The sequence below is a fragment of the Loxodonta africana genome, chromosome 4, assembly GCF_030014295.1.
Source record: "Loxodonta africana isolate mLoxAfr1 chromosome 4, mLoxAfr1.hap2, whole genome shotgun sequence".
Classification (NCBI taxonomy): Eukaryota; Metazoa; Chordata; class Mammalia; order Proboscidea; family Elephantidae; genus Loxodonta; species Loxodonta africana.
The window spans coordinates 120,266,450-120,289,758 of record NC_087345.1 but is presented as its reverse complement, the minus strand read 5'-3'; the positions used below and the strand labels follow the sequence as shown (position 1 = coordinate 120,289,758).

Genomic DNA, 23,309 nt, shown 5'->3' with positions numbered 1-23,309 from the left:
TACAAAGTTGATGGTGTTCTTAAATACAACAATATCAATAAGTATATTGAATGCAAATAATCGAAATATTCCAAAGGCGGGTAGGAATTGACTTACTAGATAAATTAGAAAGACCCATCTATGTACTCTCTACGAAACACAAACTTAAAAAAAAAAAAAAATGTGCAGATAGGTTTAAAGTAAAAGAAATGATTTAACATTCAACTGGCATAAGAAAGCTGATGTAGTTATTAGAATCGGAAAAAAAAAACATACAATTAAAGACAAAGAATATTATCACAGAAGAAAAAAGCAGTCATTTAATAATGATAGAAGGGTCAATGAGAAAGACATAATCTTAAGTAGTGTGTATATACCTAGTAACAGAGCTTCAAAATACATAAAACATAAACCTCTACGGCAACTCTCCCATTTAATAAATGTAATTTATATGCTGAGAGAAGAGAAAAAAATGGAATAATATAAAAAGAATCAATTAAACCCCCCCAAACCAAACCCATTACCATCAAGTCGATTCTGACTTTTATCAACCCTATAGGACACACAGTAGGACTGCCCCCATAGGGTTTCCAAGGCTGTAAAACTTTACAGAAGCAGACTGTCACATCTTTCTCGCAGCCGAGCGCTTAACCACTGCACCACCAGGGCTTCTTCAATTAAACCAAAAGATGGAAAACAAAGAGTGAGAAAAAAAAAAACGGCAATGAATAGAAAATAGTTACAAATGTGGTAGATATTAATCTCACTGTATCAATAATCCTTGTAGATAGTCCTTGGTGTTCCTTGGTTCCTTGGTGATCCTTACACGGCATCTGCCTTCCCCACGAGTGCAAGTAAATCTATGTGTCTATGCTGCTCTTTATATAACTTAAAGTGGAAGGTTTAGAACACGTAATACCTACACTCGTAGTACCTCAACTGATTATTAAATTACATTAGCTGGCATTATGGAATGTGATTATATTATATTACATTAGGAGATGGTTACATTAGATATAAGGTAATTATATTACATTAGATTACATCCACAGGTATAAGAGTTAGGATTCCAACATGTATTTTGGGGTGACACAATTCAATTCAATTCATAACAATAACATAGGAGAAAATGTAGGTGACATTGAGTTTGGCAATCAGTTGTTAGATACAACGCTAAAAGCCATGTGCCATAAAATAAAACTGATAAATTGGACTTCGTTTAATTAAAAATTTCTTCTCTGTGAATGACACTGTCAAGAGAATGAAAAGACAAGTTACAGAATGAGGGAAAATATTTGCAAAACACATATCTGATAAATGACCTGCCTCTGACATATACAAAGCAATCTTAAAAGTGAACAATAACAAAACAGCTCAGTCACCAAGAGCTGTTGTTGTTAGGTGCTCTCGAGTGGGTTGCGACGCATAGCGACCCTATGTACAACAAAAGGAAACACAGCACAGTCCTGCGCCAGCCTCACAATCATTGTTATGCTTGAGCCCATTGTTGCAGCCACTGTGTCAAACCATTTTGTTGAGGGTCTTCCTCTTTTTCACTGATCCTCTACTAAGTATGATGTCCTTCTCCAGGGACTGACCCCTCGCAATAACATGTCCAAAGTATGTGAGACATAGTCTTGCCATCCTTGTTTCTAAGGAGCATTCTGGTTGTACTTCTTCCAAGACAGATTTGTTTGTTTTTTGGCAATCCATGGTACCTTCGTTACTCTTCATCAACACCACAATTCAAAGGCATTGATTCTTCTTCGGTCTTCCTTATTCATAGTCCAGCTTTCACATACATATGAGGCGATTGAAAACACCATGGCTTAGGTCAAGCACACCTTAGTCTACAAGGTGACATCTTTGCTTTTTAACACTTTTAAGAGGTCGTTTGTAGCCAGTTTGCCCAATGCAATGAGTTTTGAGTTCTTGACTGCTGCTTCCATGGGTGTTAATTGTAGATCCATGCAAAGTGAAATCCTTGATGACTTCAATCTTTTTTCCATTTATCATGATGTTGCTTCTTGGTCCAGTTGTGAGGATTTTTGTTTTCTTTATGTTGAGGTATAGTCCATACTGAAGGCTGTGGTCTTTGATCTTCATCAGTAAGTGCTTTAAGTCCTCTTCACTTTCAGCAAGCAAAGTTGTGTCATCTGTATAACACAAGTTGTTAATGAGTCTTCCTTCAATCCTGATGCCACATTCTTCTTCATATTGTACAACTTCTCGGATTATTTGCTCAGCATATAGATTGAATATGTATGGTGAAAGGATACAACCAAGTAGGCGAAAGATTTGAACAGACACCTCACCAAAGTTATAAAGATAAAAGTAAGCATGTGAAAAGATGCTCAGCATCAAATGTCAGTGTTGTTTAGTGCACTGAAGTTGATCCCTACTCATACTGACTCCATAGGACAGAGTAGAACTGCCTCATAGGGTTTCCTAGGCTGTAATACTTACAAGAGCAGATAACCAGTTCTTTTCTCCCTCGAAGTAGCTGGTGGGTTCAAACTGCCAACCTTTTGCTCAGCAGCTGAATGTGTAACCATTGCGCTGCTAGAGCTCCTTCATGTTTCATTGGGGAATTGCAAATTAAAACAATTAGATACTAGTAAACACATAAGAGAACGGCCAAAATTCAAAACACTGACAACACTATATGCTGATGAAAATTTGGAGTAACGGGAACTCTCATTCATTGCTAAAGGAAATACAAGATGGTACAGCTACTGTCAAAGACGGTCTGGTGATTTCTTATAAAATGGAGCATAGACTTACTATGTGAGCCAAGAATTGCACTCCTAGGTATTTATCTAAATGAGTTGGAAACATGTTCACAGAAACGCATGCACACAAATGTTTATAGCAGCTTTATTTATAGTTACCAAAAATTGAAAGCAATGAAGATGGCCTTAAAAGAAGAATAGATAAATGGATAAACAAGCTGGGGTGCATGCATATAATGGAATATTATTCAGTGATGAAAAGAAATGAACTATAGAGCTATGAATGTAAGCATATGAAATGTAAGCTTTGAAAGGCCTGAAGGAATCTCACATGCATATTGCTAAGTTGAAAGAAGTAGTTCTGAAAAAAAAAAAAAAACTGTATACTGTATGATTCCAACTGTGTGACATCCTGGAAAACGTAAAAAAATCAATGGTTGTCAGGGACCTGGGGAAAGAGAAGAGAACGAATAAGTGGAACAGAAGACATTTTAATGGCAGCAAAATTATTCTGCATGATACGAACATAGATACATGACATTATATATTAGTCAAAAACCAAAGAACTGCACAACACGAAGAAAAGACTGTATAACTCTAATGTAAACTATGGGCTTTTGTTAACAATAATGCATCAATATTGCTTATTGGTTCACTAAGAAGTCATGGTGACACAATGGTTAAAACGCTGGGCTGCTGACTGGAAGGTCGGCAGTTCAAACCCACCAGTGACTCCAAGGGAGAAAAGACTTGGCAATCTGCTCCTGTAAAGATTACAGCCTAGGAATATGGGCAGTGCTACTCTGTCATATGGGGTCAGGTGAGTTAGAACCAATTAGATGGCACACAACAACAGCAACAGCAGTTGATTCACTAACTGGAACAAATTACACACTAACCGAATGTATTAATAATACAAGAAACTGTGCAGGAGGGTGAAAGGTTATACAGCAACTCTTTGTATTTTGTGTGCAGTTTTTCCTTAAACCTAAAACTACTCAAAAAAATAAAATGTATTAAAATACATATATTATTAAGTGAAAGAAGCCAAAAATAAAAGAGCACATATGGCTAGTCTGTGGTGATAGAAATCTGAATAAAAGTGGTTATCAAATAGGTGTAGATTGACATGAGGGAACTTTATAAAATGATGTCCTCTATTTTGATAGGGGTTATTGATTTCTCAATTGTATACATTTCTCAAAGAAGCCCTGGTGCGTAGTGGTTAAGAGCTCCACTACTAACTATAAGGTCAGCAGTTTGAATCCCTCAGCTACTCTTTGGAAATCCTATGGGGCAGTTCTGCTCTTCCTATAGGGTCGCTATAAGTTGGAATCAGCTCAGAGGCAATGGGTTTATTTATACATTTCTCAAAACACAAATTATACACTTCAGATATATGCATTTCTCTGTATTTAAATATTCAATAAAAAATAAAAATTTAAAAATAAAAGCTAAATGAGTCTTTGAGACAGAATAAAAATTATAGAAATGTACTCATCTTCCCTTCACACCAAACTATATTAATTTGACAGTGTTGTTTGTTTTCTAAGCCAACGGATTGTTCCATTCAGCTTGTTGAAGTACCTCAGGGTAGTAATGTGAACCTGGCCTCCTTTTGTGACAAAGTAAAAAAGTGAGTATTGCTATTTCATTAAACTTTGAAATATCTGTGTCTGAAAAAACATAGCTCTTTTTTCATTTTGAACTGAGTAATTTTGGATATAAAATTTAAAATTCTGTAATTTGTGAGGACAAGGAAAAAATAAATTTTTGATTAATTAGTTCATTACACAACTACTGAGCTTATTTTTGTTGTTTATATACCCTGATGGCGTAGTGGTTAAGAGCTAGGCCTGCTAACCAAAGGGTTGGCAGTTTGAATCCACGAGGCACTCCTTGGAAACTATGGGGCAGTTCTACTCTGTCCTGTAGGGTCACTGTGAATCAGAATTGACTCGACGGCAATGGGATACAAATAGAATTTTTTCTTGAAAATTTGGTTAAAGTTGAATATTGTATAAATTCAGACCTGCCTTTGCTGTTTGTGGGTAGTACTCTTTACAGTGAACTAACTTCTCAGTTAATGAAATCACTGGGTGATTCCTCTTGCCCAGCTCTAAACTGACACAGTTTTAACCTTTCTACCTGGGATATTCTATTTAGAATAATGAGACTGTTTTTCTTTTAATAGCTTAGCCTAACCTTCAGTAGGCTGCCAGAATATTAAGTAAAGGCATGGGTGTTTCTCCATTAAGAAGTAAATTTGATTACTAGTGAATATTAAAAAAACCTCTCTCATAACCTGACACTCTCCGTATAACAGATTTTTGCCAGTCTAAAAATGAACTTGATATATAGATGCCTTTTTTTAATGATCAATTTGTCATTTTAAATTAAAACTATATGTTGTATCTTCTATTTCTAAAGTTCCTAAGATTTTTTGAAAAATCAGTGTGTTTACATTTTAAGTTCTACTGGATTTTTCTATTAATGGAAGTTGCTTTAAATATAATTATATAAAAATTTTAGCTTATATATCAGTTTTAGCTTTCCACTAAATGATCTTTTGGGATTAAATTTTGGAATCATTCATTTCCTCATTACTTTAAAGGCCTTTTGAGTGCCCAGTGGCCAGTCCATGACAAGGGATATCAAACATAAAACAAACAAGAAAACAAAAAAGCAAGCCCCTTACCATGAAATACTGGTTGCCAGTTGGAAGGATTGAAAGGCAAACCCACAAAAATCTAATACAAACCATCCTAAATCCATAAAAATTTTCATGCTTTAATTAATTTCTTTCTCTGGTTCACAACTGAAAATTTTAAGGTGCACTTTGGATTCCTACATTAGGATGTTTAAAAGATGTCTATGTTGATTCTTTCAGAAATAAGTTACTCATTGCCACAAACTGACAAACAATACCAGAAAGAAACGTGCCACTTTGTATTTAAGATGTGATAATTCCTACTTCTCAAGCTATGCTAATATGACAAGAGATCAACTTCATGTAACTTCACTAACCAAACACTTAGCCCCTCTAAAAAAAAAATCTAGCCACTCCTTTTTTTTTTTAAACGTAATACTTTTAGATTAAATCTGATTGTAAATGCAGTAGTGACATGAACATATTTTATAAGTGATGGCTTGTCAGTCACTCATGGTGTATTTTCAAAACTCTTAAGTGTAATGTTACCAATAGTTTCATTCAGAATAACAATGAGAACTAAAGCAAAGAAGCAAACAATAATAAACTCTAAAATAGTAAAAGGAATACATAGACTTACTTTCCTTGGTTTTCCATAATTGTTTTTATTTGCAAACACTAATTTTTCCTTATAAAATGACTAAATTTATATACGCATGACTATTTTTTGTACACCTACATAAATACACTATTCATTCAACAGTAATTATTTTTTGAGGGTACACAGCAACAACAACAGTATGGGCTAGGCACTGTCCAAGGCTCAATTCCAAGAAGACCAAATTGAATTCACAAGCCAAGTTTCATAAGAGTTTCTCCAAATATTCTAGAAAACCACAATAGAATGGATTTATATATCCAATCTCGATCCTATTTTTTCTAATATTTAAATAACGTACTTAAGTGTATTATTAACTTTCCTTTTATATACTCTTTAAGGAAATTTTCTAACTTGTTGTGTTTCATTTCTTGTCCTGACATACCTTTAAGCTGCATCTTTCAGGAAATGTATCATATTTTAGTAAAAAAAGTGATAAAGCTCCTAGATCACAGTAGACACTCAGGAAATGTCTCAGGGAAAATTAGTTATGAATTTACATTTTAAATTTAATTCTCCAAAATAGTTACCTTGAGTTAGCCAAACTCATGGTTAAAGAGCACAGTCCTCCAGACATCCAAGCCTGTTCAAGATTTTTGACAACTGCAAGGAATTAGGGTCCAACTACAAAATTAAAGGGAAGAGTTCGCACAAGACCACCCTTACTTATGACAACAACTGCAAGTTTGAGGAGCTCCCAAAACCTCCCTCTAATTTAGTAATTGGCTAGGACTCACAGAACTCCCTGAAAGCTAGTATAATCACAGCTATGGTTAATTTTCTTTTTATGGTTAATTACAGTGAAAGGATGCATTAAAATCAGCCAAGAGACGAAAAGCGTAGGGCAGAGTCTGGGAGAGTTTCAAATATGAAGCTTCCATTGTTCCCGGGACTTGTTACCCTCCTGGTATCAATGGGTGACAGTAAGCACCAAGTATTGCCAACCCAGGAAGCTCACTGTAGCTTCGTTGTCCACAGCTGACTGATTGATATACCATGTGTTCCAAGGAGCCGATCATAAGTCACCTTGTTAGCACAAACTATCAAATGTGGTCCAAGGGAACCACCTTGAATAACAAAGACACTCAAATCACAGGGGAAATTCCAAGGGTGTATATGTTACCTCCTTGAGTCAGAGATGAAGGCCAGACCTCTCTTTGGGCAAGACCAAATTCTTTATTACATATTGTAGAAGCTGAAATCATGTGCACATTGAGTAGTATCTTATCATGTGATGAGTGCTAGACTGTAAAGGTCGTTAATCCAGAATTGAAGTCTAAACTTTTGTTATAAGATATAACAAAGAAGCAGCCCTGGTGGTGCAGTGGTTAAAAGCTACGGTTGCTACCAAAAGGTTGGCAGTTTGAATTCACCAGCTGCTCCTTGGAAACCTTATGGGGCAGTTCTACTCTGTCCTCTAGGGTTCCTATGAGTCAGAATCAACTTGACAGCAATGGGTTTGGCTTGGTATAACAAAGGAAACCCTTTCTACTTGATGTTAATACCAGAGAGCGGCCCATATCTTATCCCAAGCAGTAGTTTTAAATTTCTGTTCTAGAGCAGCAGCAGCATAACTTTGGAACTTGATAGGAAGACAAATTTGGGGGACTCTCCAGAGACCTACTGAATCAGAAACTCAGGATGAGACCCAGCATTCTGTATTTTGACAATGTGATTCTGATGCATGCCATGCCAAATAGGTGAATCTGTATTTATCCACTTGTTAGTCCCTTCAAAGTGGGGATGTTTTCATACAATTTAAGGAAGTAAAGACAGTGCTACTTCATTGAGCCTGGTAGTACTTTAGAGCTGTGCAAATAGGTAAGAATACAGTGAATACTTAGGATATAGCAATGTAGAATATATGATTTTCAATTTAGGAATGGCCTTTTTTTTTTTTTAAGAAGTTTAGATGTCTGCATAATTAACATAACAAAACAACAAGATTTCATACTCACCATCAAAAGTGTTTTAAATATCTAGTTGCAAAAAATTTTGTGATATTGTACGTATGGGCATAAAACATGACACTGAAGGAATTTAGGTATAATATTATATTAATTGTTAATATTCTATATTATTATATAATAATAATTATAATAACATCTAATAATTATATTAACATTACATTAATTATTAATATACTGATACATTAATATATAATGTTATATATTAATTATTAGTATAATTATTAGATATTATTATACCTAAATTCCTGCAGTGTCATGTTTTATGCCCATATGTACAATATCACAGACGGCACTGGGTTTGGTTTGGTTTTGGTTTATATATATATACTGCTTTGTACTCTGCAAAATTATTTTACATGCCTCTTAATTTTCACAATAAACCTATGAAGCAGATATTAATACCCTATTTGTGCAGTTAAAGAAAATGGTCAAATAACTTTCCCCTGACCATGAAACTACTAAGAGGAAGAGTCAGGAGTCATACCCCATGCTCCTGGTTCCAAGAATAAACTATTTTGCAATTCTTTGACTCATTTATGCACTAAGTAATTTGTTCACGATATATGAATGACTTCTAGGCTCAATTATTTAGGTAAAATTGTATAGTTTATATTTAAAGAAGATGGAGAGTCAAGAATGATGTTCACCAATTTAATACAAATAAGAGAATTTATTTACCAAACTCTCTAAATCAAGATGAGTCACTTCCAGCTTAAGAAAGTTAGGCATGAGAGAAATACCAGGAGAGGAGTGCAGGCAATAAGGAAGCAAGTAATAATTTCTCAAGGTGAATTTTTGTGTTTTATGTTATGACAATGTATTCTTTAAAAAAAAAATCATTTTGTTGTTGAGAATATACACAGCAAAACATGCACCAATTCAACAGCTTCTTCTACCTGTAGAACTCCATGACACTGATTAATTTCTTCAACTTGTACAACCATTCTCACCCTCCTTTTCTGAGTTGTTCCTCCCGTAATTACATAAACTCACTGCCCCCTAAGGTTCCTGTCTAATCTTTTGAGTTGCTGTTGTTGCTTTGATGCCATATAGATAGTTCTTAAAAGAGCATAATGTTCAAGGCAGACATTTTTTACTAGTTAAGCTAAACTATTGTTTAGTTTTAAGAAGACTTTAGTGGATATAATTGGTTTAAAGTTTAAAAGTTTTCTCAGAGCAAGAGATTCAGGGCTTCATCTAGCCTCCATGGCCCCACAAAGTCTGGAGTCTATTGAAATTTTAAATTCTGTTCTACATTTTCACCCTTTTGATTAGGATTCTTCTATAGAATCAATCAAAATGTTCTGTAATGGTAGTTGGGCACCATCTAGGACTTCTGGTCTCTTGGCAAGGGAGGTAGTTCTTGAAGTATAAGTTGTTCCTGACTCTCCTTTTTCCTCTGTTGTTCCAGGCAAGCAGAGACAAACTGTGGTCCTTGCTTTAAATGAGGTGCGCCTGACAAAGCCTAAAGAAGGATACTCTACCCTTAGCATAATTGTAAAATCTCTGCCAATCTGGCCTAGCTTACAGCACTATACCACAAATCAGCTGCTGATTATGTTCCTATTTTGAATCTTTTATAGCAAAACACTGCATGAGATTTCCTGCACTTATATTGTGGATATTATTTTGTAAATTATGTCTCACAGATCTTGTCCTAAATATTTTTCTTATGTATATTTTTCAGAATAAGAGAAACGTATCTTGCAGCTGACCTCAGTTCTAATTCTGGGAAGATCTGGAGCATTGTTACAACGTTTCCGTATCAGCTCTTTTCTGATACTAAATTTAATATAAGTATTTTTACTGATTACTCAACACAACTACTGCATCTTATGCCACATGGTAAGCAACCTTGTAAATAAGTATGAAAATGTACACAAAGCTGTTATCGGTTGTGCAGCCTTGAGTCCAAAAATGAAATCATTAAAAAAAAAAAAAAAGCATTATTAGCTACTGTTTTGCCCTGAAGTGAAATGAGAAGGAAAGCAGCTGGGAGCCTTTTGTTAACACTTGGGAGACGGGGAGAAACTAATTGTCTTCATTCAAGGACTCAACTCTCAGAGCTCACCCCAGGACACCTTATTTTCCTTGTGTGAGATACTTAAAAGCAAATATAGGTGGGTTTTAGCATATAAAAAAGCTGAATTTCAAACATGTTCTAGATAAATGATATATACATGTGAAAATGGCTGTTCATATTCGTTTAGGAACAACTATTTCATTCAAATGTAAATGAAATGTAAGGTAGAATAGGCATTGAGACGCTGTCTCTGTTCCCCACAGTGAGAAGTGTAGCAGCCCTGTGCCACCAGAGGCCTAGCAGCATTAGCAGACCTATTGAATCATAGTTTCTGGGATGGATCCCAGGAATCTGTATTTTATCAGACTCACCAGGTGATTCTTATTTCTGTGAACTTTTAGAAACATTGTAAAAAGAGTTCACTCTTTTGCAAAGCAATATTAGCCGCAGCAACGGACTCAAACATACTAACAATCATAAAGATGGCACAAGACTGGGCAAAATTTCATTTGGTTACACATAAGGTCACCATGAGTTGGAGATGACTTGATAGAAACTAACACCAGCTTCATGACTTTGGTACGTTTGAGTTTGTTGTTGTGGCTATTGTGTCAGTCCAACGCACTGAGGGTTTCCTTGGCTTTCATCGGTCCTGCACTCTACCAAACACGATGTCCTTTTCCAGGGACTGGTCTTTCCTGATGATGTGTCCAAAATAAGTGAGTCGAAGTTTCACCATCCTTGCTTCTAAGGAACATTCTTGTTCTATTTCTTTTAAGACTTATTTGTTCATTCTTTAGACAGTCCATGGTATATGCTTCACCAACACCACAGTTCAAAAGCATCAATTCTTCTTCTCTCTTTTTTCATTATCCAACTTTTGCATGCTTGAATGGAGTTTCTATATATCAAAGCACTGTTTCCTGACATAAAATGATGCAATTTTTCCTTTATTTATTATTATTATCATTATTATTTTACTTTTTTTCTTTCTTACTTTTCAAATATAAGCAAGTAAGATAAGATGCTTGGCATATTAGTTAGAGCCACCTGGTTTGCAACTAACAGAAACCAACTCCTGCGAACTTACGCAGAACAGAACATTGTACCAACACAGGGATTTCTTATGGAGTAGGAGACAGAAAGAATTAGAGATGTACTAAAAGCAAAAATGAACAAATAATCCAAAATTCTTATATGCCTGTCACCTCATCTCCTCACTGTATATTGCTTCTCATGCTTCTCTTACCCTCTGATGACTCACTTCCTTTGTGTCTCCAGGACACAGTACTCAAGCTCCTGTGCTATTTGGCCAGTCATCTAAAGACATTTTCAATCTCCCTGTTGGATCAAATTCCAAATTTCTAAAGAAGGAATCTGATTGCCCAATCCAGATCAAGTGCCCTGCACCTTGATTCAATCAGAATGGCCAGGGGTGTAGGTCACGTTGGCTTCAGTTGCTTGAGAAAAGCAAATAATTGTGAGATAGGGAGACCACTTCTGTTCTTGCAAATTGCAGTCTTTTCTTCCAATATCTCTATCTGGACATCCCTTAGTTGAATTTGGCAAGCAAAAAGCCATTTTTTGACTCTTATGAGAAGTTTCAATAAAGCAATTAGGCCATGGTGTTTAGTGTTAGAGATTCAACATCCATTCCCTCAAAGGTGTTAAGAAGTGTTTATAAGGAGGAGAATTAGGAAGACAGGGAGCAGAAAGAAATGAGGAAGAAGTAGTGAAAGAGGAGGAAAAACACAGTTATGAAAATACATTCAGTAGCATTATCATCTTATATTAGTGTTTTACTGGTACCCCAGATGTGCTCAAAAGAACAAAAGTGTGAAGGTGTTATCAAGGTACATTTCTGTAAAAGATGGAAACTATTGCTGTAAACTTAACAGATAATGGAAAAAAAAAAAGAAAAAAACCTTGCAGTTGCATTGATTCTGACTCATAGTGACCATATAGGATGGAGTAGACCTGCCCCATGGGTCTTCCAGTGCTGTAATCTTTATGGATGCAGACTGCCACCTCTTTCTACTATGGTGCAGCTGGTGAATTTGAACCACTGACCTTTTGGTTAGCAGCCTAGTGCTTTAACCATTGTGCAACCAGGACTCCTCTAATAAAGTGCAGATGAGTAAAAAGAAGGAATGAATGAGGAAGCTTCATCCAAGGAGAACGCTGTTTCCCCAAGAGTGAAGAAATGGAGCCCTTTAAAAGGAGCAGCTGTTTTGAACAAAGAATTCTGTCTTCCACAATCTGCAGCTACCTCTCTATGACGATAACCTAAATTCTTATTTCCAACTCCTAACTTGCTCTAAAAGCCAACATTTTTATTTCATTTACATTTGGATTTAAGTGACCCATACTTGGAACTAATAATTAGGAGGCCATTTGTGACCTGTAAAGTGTTGGAATTAGAAGTAAATATTGCAAGGTTTTAAAGAGTAAATGATATCTGTGAGCATTCCTCATGAAAGAAGTTTGGCAGTAAAGGGAAGGTAAAATGAAGAATAGTAACTTGAAGGAACAAAAGAGATGAGGAGCAATTTTATTGAGAGGTTAAATGGAAATAGATTACTTGTACAAACAAGGAAAAGCATCTTAGAGTGGGGGATATTGAGTATATAAGAGAGGGAGTTTAATTAATGGAATTGGGCCTCAGTGCAGGAAGGAGGATTACAGCACAATTGAAGAAATAAGATTTGATAAGAGTAGAAGAGGATGGATGAAAAATAGAATTTGAGGTGCAGAAGAATATATTAAAGAATTTAAAAAGGGTCTTAGACTTTTCAATAGGATAGGCAATACGGTCAACAGAGTGAGAAGGGTTAGGTAGGAAAATGAAAGAAATTGAGAATCAGCTTATATCAGCTGCCAAAATAAAGATACAAGTATAAAATCTGTTATAAAGAAGGTGCCACATTTATTAGATTACAATATGGACAAGAAGTTTAACTCACAGACTCTTAATGGTTGGCTTCAAGGAGAAAGATGATGATTTCACGTTTAGAGGATTCCAGCAGGTTTAGTATGAAGTAATAATGAGACATCCGAAGAGTAACATTGCGCAAAATCACAGAAGAGTAGTGGCTAGACAAAGCAGTCTACAAATACAATGCAATACTGATCCAAATATCAACACCATTCTTTAAAGCGATGGAAAAACTTATCATTAACTTTATATGGAAAGGGAAGAGGCCCCGGATAAGTGAAACACTATTGAAGAAGAAGCATAAAATAGGAGGACTCGCACTACCTGACCTCAGAACCTACTATACAGCTATGGTAGTCAAAACAGCCTGGTACTGGTACAATGACAAATACATTGACCAATGGAACAGAATTGATAACCCAGATGTAAATCCATCTACCTGTGGTCACCTGTTCTTCAACAAGGGCCCAAAGTCCATCGAATGGTGAAAAAACAGTCTTTTTAGCAAACGGTGCCAGCAAAGCTGGATGTCCATCTGCAAAAAAATGAAACAGGATACATGCCTCACACCATATACAAAAACTAATTCAAAATGGATCAAAGACCTCAATATAAAGCCAAAGAATGTGAATTTCATAGAAGAAAAAATAGGATCAATGCTAGAGGTCCTAATAGACAGTACTAACAGGATACAAACCACAACCAACAATACACAAGCTCCAGAGGGTGAGCTAGATACCTGTGATCTTCTAAAAATTAAACACTTAATGCTCATCAAAAGACTTCACCAAAAGAATAAAAAGAGAACCTACAGACTGGAAAAATTTTTTTGGCTATTATAAATCAGCAAAGGTCTAATCTCTAAAATCTACAAGAAAATCCAGCACCTCTACAATGAAAATACAAATAATCCAATTAAAAAATGGGCAAAGGAAATGAAAAGACACCACCAAAGAAGACATTCAAGCAGCCAGCAGACACATGAGGAAATGCTCACAATCTCTAGCTGTTAGGGAAATGCAGATCAAAACCACAATGCGATACCATCTCACACCAGCATTACTGGCACAGTTCAATAAAACAGGAAATAACAAATGTTGGAGAGGTTGCAGAGAGATCGGAACTCTCATGCACTGCTGGTGGGAGTGCAAAATGATACAACCATTTTGGAAAACTATACGGTGCTTTCTTAGAAAACTAGTAATAGAAATACCATATGATCTAGCAATCCCACTCCTGGGACTATAACCTAGAGAAATAAGAGTCATCACATGAATAGACATATGCACACCCATGTTTAATGAAGCATTGTTTGCAATAGCAGAAAGATGGAAACAATCTAGATGCCCATAAACAGATGAATGGATAAACTGTGGTACATACACACAATGGAGTATTACCCAACGATAAAAAAACAATGATGAATCTGTGAAGCATCTCATAACATGGAGGAATCTAGAGGGCATTATGCTGAGTGAAATAAGTCAATTGCAAAAGGACAAATATTGTATGAGACCACTACTGTAAAAACTCATGAAAAGGTTTACATACAAAAAGAAACAATCTTTGATGGTTACGAGGGAGGGAAGGGGTGGGGATGGAAAAACACTTAATAGACAATAGATAAGTGGTAACTTTGGTGAAGGATAAGACAGTACACAATACTGGAGAAGCCAGCACAACCCATACAAGGCAAGGTCATGGTAGCTCCATAGACACATCCAAGCTCCCCGAGGGACAGAATTGCTGGGCTGAGGGCTGTGGGGACCATGGTCTTGAGGAACATCTAGCTCAATTGGCATAACATAGTTTATAAAGGAAATATTCCTACATTCTACTTTGATGAGTAGCTTCTGGGGTCTTAAAAGCCTGTGAGTGGCCATCTAGAATATTCCACTGGTCTCACCCCTTCGGGAGCAAGGAGGAATGAAGAAAACTAAAGATACGAGGGAAAGATTAGTCCAAAGGACTAATGGGCCACATCTACCACGGCCTCCACCTGAGTCCAGTACAACTAGATGGTGCCTGGCTACCACCACTGACTGCTCTGACAGGGATTGCAATAGAGGGTCCTGGACAGAGCTGGAGAAAAAATGTAGAACAAAATTCTAACTCAAAAATAATGACCAGTCTTGCTGGTCTGACAGAGACTGAAGAAACCTTGAGGGTATGGGCCCTGGACACCCTTTCAGCTCAGTAATGAGGTCACTCTTGAGTTCACCCTTCAGCCAAAGATTGAACAGGCCCATGGAACAAAACAAGACTTAAAGGGACGCACTAGCCCTGGGGCAGGGACTGGAAGGCAGGAAGGAGCAGGTAAGCTGGTAATAGGGAACCCAGGGTTGAGAAGGGAGAGGGTTGACATGTTGTGGGGTTGTTAACTAGTATCAGAGAACAATGTGTGTCCTAACTGTTTGATGAGAAACTAGTTTGTTCTATAAACCTTCATCTAAAGTACAATAAATAAATAAGTAAAATTAAAAAAAAAAGAAGAGTCGTGACTAGAAATTGGATTTTGAAGCCTTTCATGTAAAGCAGAAAGATAATTGTAGCAAAGAAATGCATTCATACAAGACTCATTTAGCACAGAGGATGCAATCCTGGCAATGGCAGGGCCAGATTAAATAATTAAGTGAATGACTGTCTTTGGAGATAATTTCCTGTCATCATATACTGGCAGCGATCTCCCCTTCTTGTCAAAGCCCTTACAATCATGATTTTCCCTCCGGTCATATTTTCTTCTAGCATCTTCATACCAGCGTAGGCCAATTCTCCCTAGATCGAGTATTTTTATTTAAGATACTCTCTGCAGTGTAAAACCCTTCTACAATCCCTAATTCCCTGATGATCTTTACTGTTTGTTTTCCCAGCCATTTCTTGGTGACATCCCGATCTAAGACTTACTTTTCAAACCCAGCATTATACTCTTTATTTTTTTTCCCTTTGTGACAGATGCAGCAAAATCATTTGCAGTACTTTTTTGTTAGCCAGTTTAGCTCATAAACCTTTCCCTCAAAACAGAAAAAGCATAGCAGTAAAAGAAGCCACAGCAGAATAGCCAACATCCAATTGCAGATGACAGTCCACTTAAGCCAATGAAACTGAGCATTTGCAGCAGCCTGTCCAGATTCTTATTTTCTGAGAGTCGTCAGGCCAGTTTGCCACACTTGCTGAGACCATAAGATCACATTCAAAGTATGGGCAAGTATATTAACCTCTTGCTGTCTAGTCAATTCCGACTCATAGACACCCAATAGGATAGAGTATAGCTGCCCGACAGGGTTTCTAAGGCTGTAAATCTTTATAGAAGCAGACTGCTACATCTTTCTCTCATGGAGTGGCTGGTACTTGGAACTGCCAACCTTTTGGTTAGTAGCAAGTGCTTACCCACTGCACCACCAGGGGTTCTATGGCAAATATATATTTGTTGTTGTTGTTAGATGCTGTTGAGTCAGTTCTGACTCATAGTGACCCTATGTACAGCAGAAAAAAACATTGTCCAGTCCTTTGCCATCCTCACTGTCATTGCTATGTTTGAGCGTATTATTGCAGCCACTGTGTCAGTCCATCTTGTTGAGGATCTTTCTATTTTCCACTGACCCTCTACTTTACCAAGCATGATGTTCTTTTCCACAACTAGTCCCTCCTGATAACATGTCCAAAATACGTGAGATGAATTCTTGTTATCTTTCCTTCTAAGGAACATTCTGGCTGTCCTTCCAAGACAAATTTGTTCTTCTGGTAGCCCATGGTATATTCAATATTTTTCACCAATAGTATAATTCAAAGGCATCAATTCTTCTTCTATCCTTCTTATTAATTGTCCAGCGTTTCATGTATATGAGGCTATTGAAAATACCATGGGTTAGGTCAGCTGCACTTTAGCCCTCAAGTTGAAATCTTAGCTTTATAACACTTTAAAGAGGTCTTTTGCAGAAGATTTGCCCAGTGCAATATGTTGTATGATTTCTTGACTGCTGCTTCCTTGAGCATCAGGATTGCAGGAAGATTCATTGACAACCTATGATGTAGAGATGACAGCCTTGTTTGCTGAAAGTGAAGAGGATTTGAAGCACTTACTGATGAAGATCAAAGATCAGTGTGGATCATATATCAACGTAAAGAAAACAGAAATCCTCACACCTGGACCAATAAGCACCATCATGATAAACAGAGAAAAAAAAATATATATATATAGGGTAGGATAGAGTAGGCTAGGCTAGGCTAGGATACTGTAGGGTAGGATAGGGGAGGGGAGGGTATATATATATATTCACACAGAAGCCTTAGTAATATTTATAATTTTTCATTAGGAAAATATGCCATAGACAAATAACGTAACAAATCAATACAGTTTTAGCCAATATTAAAGCATACATGCATGTAAGAATTTAGAGCAGGAGATTATGGAATAAGAATATCAGCAGGTGAATGACTTCACCCCATCGTATACTTACATTTTGGTTCCGGAGAAGATGGTGGAGAAAGAAAACGTGTTCATTAAGGTTTTTATAATGCTGTCTAAGTCAGAGCCTTGGGTGAGTCCTACAGCCGAGACAAGAACGATCAGCATTAGAGACTCAGAGTCATTAAGAGCACAGGCTTTGGAATCTAATAGATCTTGTATAGACTACTGACTTGTCACCTATCACTCACTTGTGAAAAAAAAACCCAGTGCCGTCGAGTCGATTTTGAACTTGTAGCCTCTACCAGATTGACACCTTCTGAAAATCTGTCGCTTCATCTGCAAAGCTTGGGCTATGATTCCTACTATAAGCAAGATAATGCATTTAAAGCACTTGGTAAAGCAAATGCTTAGTAAAATAGTAGTGTTATTATTGTAGGAGTCCTCGGTGGTGCATCTGGTTAAGCACTCAACTACTAGCCAAAATGTTCGTAGTTCGAACCAACCTAGAGGCATATTGGAAGACAGGCCTGGCAATCTGTTTCCGAAATGTCACAGCCTTGAAAGACCTGTGGAGCAGTTCTACTGTGCACACGTGGGGTTGTTGTGAGTCAGAATCAACTCCGTGGCAACTAACAAGAAGATTGTTATTATACCCCAGTAATAATTTTCAATTATATAATACTTCATAATGTATTGAACACATTTTTCTGTATTTTTTATATTACTCTCATACCAGATTCCTGAGAGAAGTAAATCATGCTATTACAAACCTTTTTTAATACATAGAAAAGTGGATCAAAGAGGTTAAATAATTTGTCCAAGTAAACCAACTAGGTGTAACCTATACTATTTCTAGTTCTTAATTGTTGTTGTTGTTAGGCGCCGTTGAGTATGTTCCAACTCATAGTGACCCTGTGTACAACAGAAGGAAACACTGCCTGGTCTTGCGCCATCCTCAAAATTGTGCTATTCTTGAGCCCATTGTTGCAGCCACTGTGCAATCCATCTTGTTGAGGGTGTTTCTCTTTTTTGCTGACCCTCTACTTTACCAAGCACAATGTCCTTCTCCAGGGACTGGTCCTCCCGATAACCTGTCCAAAATAGGTGAGACGAAGTCTTGCCATCCTTACTTCTAAGCATTCTGGCTATGCTTCTTTTCAAGACAGATCTGTTTGTTCTTTGGGCAGTCCATGGTACATTCAATATTCTTCACCAACAGCATATTTCAAAGAGCTTTTATAAGCACATACCAAGTGTTATAGTATCACCTTATATCATGGCATGGATTTGAATATTGACTAATATAAATTGTCTGACAGTGTTGCACTTCAGTATAGATCTTGAAATGTTCTTTTTGACGAATGCCATGCCATTCCTCTTCAAGTTGTCTTTCCTGGAATAGTAGACCATATGATTGTCTGATTCAAAATGACCAATACCAGTCCATTTCGGCTAACTAATGCCTAGGATATTGATCTTCATGCGTCCCATTTCATTTTTGACAACTTCTAATTTTCCTAGATTCATACTTCTTACATTCCAGGTTCTGATTTTTAATGGATATGTGCAGCTGTTTCTTCTCATTTTGAGTCATGCCACATCAGCAAATGAAGGTCCCAAAACTTGACTTCATCCACTTTATTAAGGTCAACTCTACTTTGAGGAGGCAGCTCTTTCCCAGTCACATTTTGAGTGCCTTCGAACCTGAGGGGCTTGTCTTCTGGCACAGTATCAGACAATGTTCCACTGCCATTCATAAGGTTTTCACTGGCTAATTCTTTTCAGAAGTGGACCACTGGGTCCTTCTCCCTAGACTGTCTTAGTCTGGAAGCACAGCTGAAACCTGTCCACCATGGTTGACCCTGCTAGTATTTCAACACTGGTGGCACAGCTTCCAGCATCACAGCAACACACAAGCCCCCACAGTACAACAAACTGACAGATGTGTGGCGGTCTTGGAAGGAGTACAACCAGAATGCTCTTTAGAAGCAAGGATGGTGAGACTACGTGTCACATACTTTGAACATGTTGTCATGAGCTGTCAGTCACTGGAGAAGGACATCATGCTTGGTAAAGTAGAGCTTCAGGGAAAAAGAGGTAGACCCTCAATGAGATGGATTGACACAGTGACTGCAACAATGAGCACAAGCATAGCAACAATTGTGAGGATGGCAGGAGATTGGGCAGTGCTTCGTTCTGTTGTGCGTAGGATCACTATGAGTCAGAACTGACTCATCGGCACCTAACAACAAAAACAATAAATGCTCTGAAAAATATTCCAATTAATTGAGAATTTTTTTTTTATCATAATGGCATGCTTGGAATGGAAAACATTTCTCATTTAAGCTGGAAGTGGAAAGTAGAAAACACTCCTGGAACCGTTGCCTGGCTATGGCTTTGACATCTCCCAGGTCCCTAAGACTAAACACAATAGAATATTTTTTATACAGAGCTACAATGTACACAATTGTTTTAACATGAAGAATACAATATTAACTTTATGTTCTATGAAAACAGAAATGTAATCAAAGGAAAGGCAAACAACATTTTTCAAGAATATCACAGATCTAACCAGACTAAGTGTCACGCATAGTATTTTAAGTCCTTTTGGTGGAGCTAGATGGTTACAGTAGTTCATAATATGCTTGTGGTTTTTCATACTCAACAGCTTTTTCCCGGTCAATATATAATAAGCTCTTCTTAACTTTATTATTATTCTTTGTTTTTAGCTAATTATCTCGTCAGAGACTTAATTGCAGAAACTCTACATTTTTGTACAAATGACCTGTTGTTCCCCAAAGATCATCTTCTAAGTATATGTGGCTCTGAAGAATTTTTACAGAAGTAAGTATCTCATTTAGGTAACATGTCTCATCACTGTTATACCTGCATGTGTTAATTTAAGCAGCAGTTTTTTCGTGTGTTAAACAACCTTTGTACAACAGTATACTGTCTCAACCGGCATAATTAAATCAAGTTTTCCCCTTTAAAGTGAATTTAAATTTTATGAATCACATTCACAGTCTTATTCTTTGAATTATGTATATTTACAGCAACAGTTATTTAAATGACATTTAACAAGAGCAGCCAACCATCTCAGTGTGTCCAGGACTGAGGAGGTTCCGTGGAGCTTCCAGTTTTGCAGCTGGCAAAGTCACAGGCAAACCAGAGTGAGGTGGTCACCCTAAAAGTGACAAAGTCCATTAAGACTGATCAAAATTAAGAAAAAGAAATGCTTTTTTAATAACTAAGTATATGATTTAGAAGAATATAAATATGTTGGTTAAATACTGAGTTTCAGAAAGACCGTCTTGATTTTGTAATTAGATAAATCAGGCAGCTCATTAACAAATTTAAAAAGTCTTTTCTCATGTATATCAACTCCAAATACTTATTTGGGAGAAGACCCACCCTTTCTTAGTGTGCCATTACAACCATTGTCCTGAAATTCCTTAGAGACCAGCCTTGAAAATATAATACGGCTTTAAGAAAGGAAATATGTCTCAGTTGATATTGCACAGTTATTTGAAAAAGTGAAGAGTTAAAAACTAAAATGTTCAATCAGGTGGATTGCCATTTACATTTTCCCTTTGCTTTTCTGCAAGTTTATCTAAAGATTTACAACAGAGTCATGAAATTAGAAATGTATCTCCTTTGAGATTTTCATTGTCACTGTCATTATTATTGCACCATGAACGTGCTTGAAAATATCTTGTGGGTAATTTGGTGACTTTGACCATATTTTTATCAGTAAATTTGGTTCTTTATTGGACAATGTGTACCGTGAGTGACTTTTAAGATTGATTTTTTTTTTCCTTTTTGTGTTCCCAGCTAGAGCAAAATAATAATAAATATTTATATGAAATCACAGATGTTTTGTTGCATTAAGCCCTTTTGTCCTTGTCTTTTCAACAAGCCTATCAATGCACCGAATGACGAGGCTGCTACCTTCTCCCAGCATATGGTTTTGACAGAATATTCATTAAGCAAAGGAAAGATACTTTAATAGGTATAATCTCGTAATAGCTCCTGATTACGACGCATCTCCTAAATGTGCAAATCTTCAAATGCACATCTGGACTTTGGTTGATGTCAACACATTATATTCAAAGAGTGAGAATCATTACCAAATATTTACATTTTAGCTTTAGCAGTAGGAAGCATCACCCAGGAGGCAATAGTTTTGAAGGGATAAAACTTTTGAAATGTGTAATTTGGAGAAAATTTACAGTTGGACCTTGACTTAATCACTATTTCAAATAGGAAAATTATCCATAATGAGGTACTTTAATTACAGACTGCTAAAAGTGTTGTATAGATCATTTACTCTTTTTTTTCTTGTTAATGTGATTTCTATTAAGTAGAACATAATAGATTATTAAAATGTCTCCATAGTCATTTATTTTTATTAAAAATTCATTCAACTGGGGTTTATTAAGGTAGGAAGGATGTCTACAGTATTCATATGGGTTAATTACAGCCATTTATTCCCTATGGGAAAATACCAATATGTTTGTATCAGGGCTTTGTTTGCTATTTAAGAGTAATAGCCTCTTAAATATAATGTGTCTTAATAAGAATATTTATTACTGAGTATGCATCACTAGTATCTTTGCATCACTAGTATCTCTAATATATAAAGGGATGTATATAGTCATTCAGGTTTTCTTGTTTTTACTTTATTTCTGTATAATTTGTTTTAAAAATATGTCCTTAAATACCTGGAAATTTGTTCACAGGTTTTTCTGTAAAAGGGACATGTGTGGCATATAGCAATTTAATAATGCAATAGATAATAATTTAGAATCTAACAGTTGCATACTACACTACATTTAGTTCAGTTGCAATGGTAATAATAATGATAATTGCCATTTACTAAGTGCTAACTAGTTGTCCCTGGTAGCATAGTGGTTAAGAGCTATGGCTGCTAACCAAAAGGGCAGCAGTTCAAATCCATCAAGCACTCCTTGGAAACTCTATTGGGCGGTTCTACTCTGTCCTATAGTGTTGCTATGAGTTGTAATCAACTCTACGGCAATTTTTTTTTTTAACTAGTTGTTTACTTCATATTGAGTACACATCTAAGTCCATAATATATTCATGAGGTAGGTACTATAATAATCCCTGTTTTATGCAAGAGAAACCTCAGGCTTTGTTCAAGGTCACAAAGCTAGGAAGCTAGGAGAGTGAAGGCCGAATTCAAACTCAAGTTTGGCTGCCTTCACAGTCCTGGTTCACAACTACAAAACAATGCTGCAAAAGTACTTGAGATGGCTACCAAAACCAAAAACCAAACCTACTGCCATTCTGACTCATAGCAACCCAATAGGCCAGTTAGAACTTCCTCATAGGATAAGGCTATAATCTTTATAGATGCAGACTGTCACATCTTCCTCCCATGGAGTGGCTGGTGGGTTCAAACCACCGACCTTAAACGCTGCACCACTGGGGATGGGTACAGAAAATAGCAAATAGTTGGAGCTGGAGCATAGGGTAAAAAAAAAAAAAAAAAAAAAAACAATGCGCACAGTTTTTCAGGTGTTCGCATACATAAAAGTTTAGTAGTGACCTAATAGTTCAATTCAAAACGAATTTTGAGTACCACACATGAACTAGGCCTTTTGTTAAACACTGAGAATACAAAGATGATTTATGTATAGTGCCTGCCTTCTTTCTTGCCTAAGGAATTCATACAGCCATGTAATTAGTTATTACAGTACTGTAAGGTGAGGCCTATGTTGATATTATATACCAACTGCCTTGAGATCACGGAGGAGAAAAGGGTTAAGGACAAGAATAAGAAAATGTCCTCAACAAATTAAAGATAGATTTACCAAATGAGCCAGCAATTTCACTTCTAGGTATATACCCGAAAGAATTGAAAACAGGCAAACAAAAACTTGTATATAAATATTCATAGCAGCTTTATTCACAATAGCCAAAATGTAGAAACA

General features: G+C 36.5%; 1 protein-coding gene across 2 annotated transcripts in view; it reads left to right on the top strand.

Moving 5' to 3' along the window:
* The window catches only part of PIK3C2G (phosphatidylinositol-4-phosphate 3-kinase catalytic subunit type 2 gamma), a 389,187-nt gene that overhangs the window by 14,724 nt on the left and 351,154 nt on the right, over window positions 1-23,309 (top strand). For both annotated transcript variants that reach the window (XM_064284537.1, XM_064284535.1), the window contains exons 2-4: window positions 4,265-4,347; window positions 9,677-9,834; window positions 20,085-20,199. In XM_064284537.1, coding sequence (XP_064140607.1) covers window positions 4,265-4,347; window positions 9,677-9,834; window positions 20,085-20,199 — 356 coding nt within the window. The remainder of the gene's footprint in view (window positions 1-4,264; window positions 4,348-9,676; window positions 9,835-20,084; window positions 20,200-23,309) is intronic.